Here is a 6963-nt window from a genome sequence, read left to right on the forward strand (position 1 = left end):
TCAAAAATTTAGCTTTTTAAAAAGAACTCTTATCTGTTTGAATAACATATCCTATATTTGCAAATTAAATAATTACAAAAATCTTAAAAGGCCGGCAACGCACGCATGAGCCCTTTGGCATTGAGAGTGTCCATGGGCGGCGGTATCACTAAACATCAGGTGAACAGGTCAGGGGGCAAACGGGCAGGAGCCCGTTTGCCCCCTGTTCTATAAAAAAATATCTCTGAATATTGAAGATGAATCACTGAATCACTGCCCGAATATTTTTTTTCCACACACATGGCTTCTAAGATAGAGTATGAATATGATCACAGAAATCTGTCTGACTTTGCACAATAGCTTATTTTGGGCCAATCGCCAACTTACCAATCCATTTTTTATCTTAGTAGTCCAAGGCTTTTTTGTTGTTGTACTAGATGGGTCTATCCCAGGAATCAAGAGCGCCCCACCATATACATCTTTAAATGACAATCCTAACAAAACAAATATAAGAAAATACTTCATTTCGTCGCGATTAAAATAAAAATGAGGATAATACAAAAGCCGCCTGCCTTTTATAACAGGAAAAACTACCTATATTGTTCGTTTTCAAAGAATTTAAAACCCCGCCACATGCAACAATTTTAAGTGATGACAATTTTTGTAGGTTATTTTAAATGCGTTGACATTCAAGTACAAGTATTTGCAAAGCTAACTGCTAAGAGATGATCCTCTTATGTGCATACATTACATATACATGATATAGATAGAAAACATACTCATTGTATATCATTCATTATGTTAATATGAATGCCACGTTAATATAAATTTTAACATAAAAGCCACACTCAACCACAAAACTTTGCGTAATTTCAAAAAAATATTTAACATTATATCTCGCTTTGCTGCGAGTGCATCCGGACAAAACAAGAAAGTGTACTAAGACGAAAGACTACAAAACATAATAGATTAATACAATACTTTGTACTGCTGAAAACTGAACTAAATTCCCTTGAATAATTTAATAAGATTAAGAATAAAGATGGCTATCGGGGACAATGGTTAGTCTAGAATTGTTTTCTTTATATTTTTCCTCTTCACCTGCATGGAGGAAAAATATTCGTGCATGCGTTTAAGTTCCATATTTATCCGTTATTAAATATAAATTATTCATTAGAGTTGTGGTATCAAAGCACGTGTCGCACATAATAATTATATTTTAATAGGTTATCTATTGATCGGGGAATTTATTGTAATTATAGTTTCAATCGGATTTTAATTAGGAAATAATTAATGAAGGGTTAGGACTGAACGACAAAATTAATATTATTATTATTATTGTATAAAAAATTAAATGAATAGTATATAACTATTCATTTTTTTTGTATTTGTAACTCAATGATTTGAATAAAAACAAAAGTTTGAATAAAGATAAAATTTATTAGAAATGAAATACTGTGTCTAAGTTATTTTATAATAATATAATATATATCTTTTCTATAATATATTAATGTTTTTTCTTCTTGTGATGTAATGCGCTATAGATATCATGTACCGTGCTAGCCACGTTCAATGCTTTGAGTCCATTACCCTGAAAAGATAGAGAAAATAAGAAACATTAGAATTTCATCACAATCGTTTCAGTAAATAATACAATCGTCTACATTTATTTTACGGATTAAACAGTTGGTACTTATTAGGAGCTGGATATATTCGTTAGGGGACTGATTCGATAGGGGAATTTCAAAGAAGAATTGTGAATTTCTTACTTATAACCAAATTTTTCTGCTTAGTAAAAAAATCTGGTATTTCTTATCTTGTATTACGAGTATTATACATTTATTTTAATTGTAATTTTATTTATTGTTTTTGTAACATTTATGTTTAAATTGCCATACATTTTAGATAAAAGAGTTTGTAATATATAACGTTGATGTACTACTATGTATGATGTGGTAAACTTTATAAATAAATAAAGAGTAACTTTTGTTTGTATCTATATAATTCATGTTCAGTCAAATTTTATTTAATGACGAGTCAAGTCTTTAGTTGTTTTGTGCCCAGTAACATCTCGTGAAGAGGATGTTTGCACAATTCTTTAAACAAACTCCGTACAGAATGCCTGAACAAGTGACTAAGACAACCTATAATAATATAAATATAGGATTTCTTGGCGTAACATGAAGCTCCTGCCATTACGGCTTGTTAGTGCTCAACGTAATGTGGGAATGAGAGACGTAAAGAAAAAAAAATCGGTTACTAATCGTAGACCAACGAATGATCTTTCGTAAGATGAGTTACGCGCAGTTTTAATATTTACGTTAATATCACTTAATGCCTATATTGAATTACAATTTATTATAATCTTATACAATAGAACTGGTATTCATTTATGCTGTTAAGAAATTTTAGGAAGACTTAGATGGACACTGACAATACATGGTACCAGGCAGAACTATCTAAAGGTCCCTGTCACACAGATAGCCGAACTTAATTGCATGTTTATTATTACAGGAGGTTTTATTATTACTACAACAATATCAGTGTGATGGCTTTAGTAAATCAAACACAGGAGATCGTGTTTCAAAGTTTTTTAGGTTACATAATTTTATTTAAAATAAGGCTTTTATAAAACCTAACCATACCGGCGTGTCTTAGTAGATACCATTTCTGATATTTATCTTTTTCCCGACACAAATGGAGTTTCTCGCTCATCACGACCGCTGTTTATGAAATGTTTAGCTTTGCAATGTATCTCCAGGATCAAGAGCAAGCAGGTGACTTTATTCAAAGTCACCGGCTTGCTCTGTCTCCCGTCCTATAAAAAATAGGTTTTCAATTCACGAGTCGCAGCACAGATGGCGTTGCCTATTCGTTAGAACATAAGCGTCCCTACGAAGTGACCATTTCGCTCATAAAATCATTTAATTTTTCACCCTGCCCATGTTTGCATAAATAGATAATATACTCCTAGACAGTCGCAGATGTGGGTCTATTGCAAAATGTGTAAAATCAATGAATTGATCGGCGATATCACGTAACATCAGATGAGCCTCCGGCCCGTTTGTCTTCTTACACAAAAGAAAAAGTAAACACAATCATAATACATAAATTGAATTACGCTAAAGTTCAGAAAGCAGGTATTTCATATACATATAATATATACAGCTTCCAATGTGGTGTGTCAGAAACCAATGATTTATTACCCTAATAATGGCATACATGAAATTCATAAGTAGGTCATGTATACCTAAAACATAAGATGTAGTCTTAAGTGCTAAACAGTGGTAAGTAACAATTTAGGACATAAGAACAGAGCGTCTCTCGTTATATACTAATAGAGACTGTAGAGTATTTGAGAGAGATCTTATTTTAAATATCCAAAGTTTTTCCAGTTTAATATAGTTTTTGTAATTTTAATTGTTTGGTTTAATATTTTTTTGTGTTTAATAATTGTTTTATTTTATATTCGTATGATCTCTTCTAGTATGTCATGTTTGTCCATAAGTGCTAGTCATTAGAGACATTAGAAATTGTATTTTTTGGTTCTTTTACCAATGTATTAGTGTGCCGAGCGTTGGCAAGCTTTTAAAATAAAATAAAAAATGTCCTTATAATAAATAGATTTTAATGTTCCCTGATGCCTCAGTAAAGAGGCAACGTTCTAAAGTGACGTGAGAACACAAAACAAAAGAGGAAACGATTGTTCGTTTCGCTTCATTGTGATTGGTCAATCGGGAAGAGGGGTTGTGTCGTGAACCACGAACTACTGTTGTTTTGTTTTGTGTAACTTGCTGTTACAAATACTGTTGAAGAATCAAAACCAAACAAAATGCGTCAACAATATAAAATAATATCCGTGGCGCTACAAACTTTTTTAGGTCTGGGCCCCAGATTTCTATATCTGTTTCATGATCATCTGTCAATCTATCTATCTATCTAATAGGTGATCTGCCTTCTGTACCTGACACTGCAGTCGACTTTTTGAGTCTAAGGCAAGCCGGTTTCCGCACGCTGTTTTCCTTCGCCGTTCAAACGAATGTTAAATGCACATAGAAAGAAAGTTCCGCTACCGGGAATCGAACTTCCGACCTTCATACGCTAAGCTGTTTTTAATATTCCACTACTGAGCATTAAATTATTAAGATGCTGCATTAATATATAAATAAAATATAATTATTAATAACATATTAAAAAATAAACAATATACTTACGACAAGTTTCGCGCCTTTTTTGATGACAGCTTTCGGTATTTTCCCTGGTCTAGCTTCAGAGCCAAATATGGCGAAGACACTTAGAACTATTAAGAGAAATATTTTTCTGAAATCCATTATCACAGTTCGTAATAGATTGAATGAAGTACCCAGTGCTTATATACATGAGTTTATCTTAGTTTTCTTTGTACAGAGTCTTTGAAGGGGACTCACCGGATCCCGAAGTACCGGTCATCCTAAAGTAGTATAGGAGCTAAATATAATTCATGAAAAACTTGATTGAATGTTCTGTAACTTTGAGGCTACTCATAATTATATTTTTTTAACAAATAAAAGGTAAAAATTTACGTTAAAATCATATTAATCATACGTTAGGATGTAATAAAGGAGAATTTTAACACTTTATTAGATTATTTACAAATCTGGATGCAGGGTTATTAAAAATGAGAGTAGCTGAAACAAAAAATAAATGATTTATTTGATTAAGATTTTTATTTGACTGGAGGCAAGGGAGCAAATCGTCGCCAGCAACGCCCGAAGATGCGAGTTTTTTTATGTGACGTTAATGTAGAACATAAAACAGAAAAGCAAATTATTTTTTTAATTAATTGAAAATAACAGCAGCTCATGAGCTTGTTGTGATACGAGAAGCCGACCCGCGTGACGATTAACCAAACAGAAGATAACAGCCGCAAGTGTAATTAATGATTAATCTCTATAATATGTGCTAGTTGTACTAATATTGCAAAGCATAAAATGGCACCTATCAATCTCGGGGCAAAATGATTAATTCGAGATCTCGGGGGATAAAGAATTAGCATCTCACGAGATCACGTATAAGATCGTAAGCGATCTGCAAGCTAAAGAACCTTGCTCATCTACTTCTTTTTTGAAAATTGAGTGGATCAGTTTAATCTCGCAGAAATAAGTGAATGACTTTTAGCTCTCACAATCTCTTATAGAAACCTGGGGGTCATATTACGATTAGCTTGTGGCTTCTCAAACATCGGTGCAATAAATATTGTATGGACCCGGTATGAGGCTAAATACAGGCTCATGTTGAGCGAGTACGAAATATAATCACCTCTACATGAGACTGTATGGAGTGTATCCCTTGTATCCGCTTATGTACCCGACCCTGTTGGACTGGGTTTGGTGGGATAGGACCAGTTACTACAGGATATACATAGGAAAAACTGGGTCTACAGATACCAAGTAAAACCTGAGGCAGAAGTGTAAACTTTTGGATGTACCGCCCGCACATTCCAACTTGGTTAGCGAAGCGCCATTCATGCGAGTAATACAAATAGTAAACAGAATTTATATCGAAATAGACCTATTTGTTTGTACACTGGCTAGTTCTAAGATTTAGGTATATATTAAAGTTTTTAAGTAGGTTAAACGGTGTGGCTATTATTGCGTCGTTCTATTGCATTGAAGAGTCGTGTTGGTTTTTAAAGAACGTAATTCAAATCGTCTGCGATCTTTGAAAGAGCCAATTCACTTTCTTTTCTTTGAATTACAAGTACTTTTAAAAGCGCTGTAGTTGCATTTATTCGACGTTCAGAGATTAGTTTATTCATCTTAGATATTCATTGGAGCTCGTTTTGTTTCGTGGCAGCAAAATAATGTTATGCTTCGGAGTTCGAAACCGTCATAGGCCAACATACGCATGCCCATAGCCCATGGGTTAAACATTTTTTGTAGCTATTGATACGATCTATGATACTGTACAATTCTTTTTGTTCTATCATCAATAGTTTCCACAACGCATGTGATGACAGATTTTTTATGGATATATTTTTCAGTTATACTATTGCATTTTTGTTAGAGATCCTCTTTATGATATTAGTATAGATTTTTCTAATTTCAATTCAATTCAAAAATCATGTACTTTTTCATTAAGGTAACATAATGTACACTTATGAACGTCAAACATAAAAAATATACATTAAATTTTACATGTACTGCCAGTTCTCAAATCACGGGCGTAAAACGGAAGAGAAGAACTGGCAATAAACTCCCCGCCATTATTTTTAATCGCCATATTTTTTGAGACAATGAAAAATGTATTTTTATTATGACTGCAAAAATAAGTCGTTTAATCTAGTGATCGGCTTTGTCCGCGGCTCAGTAGCCGAAGGTTTTGGTTTTGATTCTCATTGAAATAAATGAAATATATTTATTTTTGTAAATAAAACACTTAATTTTTTGCTGAAATATAATATTAAAATAAAAACATATACATGTTCATTTCTACTTCGTACCACCCAATATTTCGTGAGCAGCCCCGGCAGCACTGGCGACGCCGGCAGCACCTTTCTACAATGAAAGATGATGAATGAGAATGATTTTATATAAGTTAGAAAGATTTCCAATTCTATTTGACCAAATAAATAAAATAAATCAGTGGCGCTACAACCTCTTTAGGTCTTGGCCTCAGATTTCTGAATCTTTTCCATGATCCTTTTTCCATCTAATAGGCAAGTAGGTGATCATCCTCCAGTGCCTTGCACACGTCGCGTCGTCGACCGTTTCTGTCTAAGTTTCCTCACGATGTTTTCCTTCACCGTTCGAGCAATTGTTAAATGCGCACATAGAAAGAAAATGCATTGATGCACAGCCGGGGATCGAACGTACGACCTCAGGTATGAGAATCACACGCTGAAGCAACTAGGCCAACACTACTCAAATGAATGGTTCGAAATTATATTATTACAAGAGATGCTTAAAGAAACTATTTTCTTATTTAATAAAAACATTGCCAATT

General features: G+C 33.4%; 1 protein-coding gene across 1 annotated transcript; it reads right to left on the reverse strand.

The window, feature by feature from the left end:
• Window positions 1-1405: 1405 nt before the first annotated feature.
• On the reverse strand, window positions 1406-4381 carry LOC110998300 (virescein). Its single transcript, XM_045634582.1, has 2 exons — window positions 4197-4381; window positions 1406-1570 (listed from the first exon to the last, which is right to left on the reverse strand). The coding sequence occupies exons 1-2, from the start codon at window positions 4308-4310 to the stop codon at window positions 1487-1489; spliced, it is 198 nt and encodes a 65-aa protein (XP_045490538.1). The 5' UTR covers window positions 4311-4381; the 3' UTR covers window positions 1406-1486.
• Window positions 4382-6963: the final 2582 nt, after the last annotated feature.

This window comes from Pieris rapae, chromosome 3 (assembly GCF_905147795.1).
Source record: "Pieris rapae chromosome 3, ilPieRapa1.1, whole genome shotgun sequence".
Classification (NCBI taxonomy): domain Eukaryota; kingdom Metazoa; phylum Arthropoda; class Insecta; order Lepidoptera; family Pieridae; genus Pieris; species Pieris rapae.

What these genes read in the sequence shown, in the direction of transcription:
- LOC110998300 (XM_045634582.1), bottom strand. Translation starts at nt 4,310, where the DNA reads ATGGATTTCAGAAAAATATTTCTCTTAATAGTTCTAAGTGTCTTCGCC. An exon ending in TCAAAAAAGGCGCGAAACTT is followed by an intron (nt 1,571 to 4,196) that starts GTCGTAAGTATA and finishes CTATCTTTTCAG; the next exon opens with GGTAATGGACTCAAAGCATT.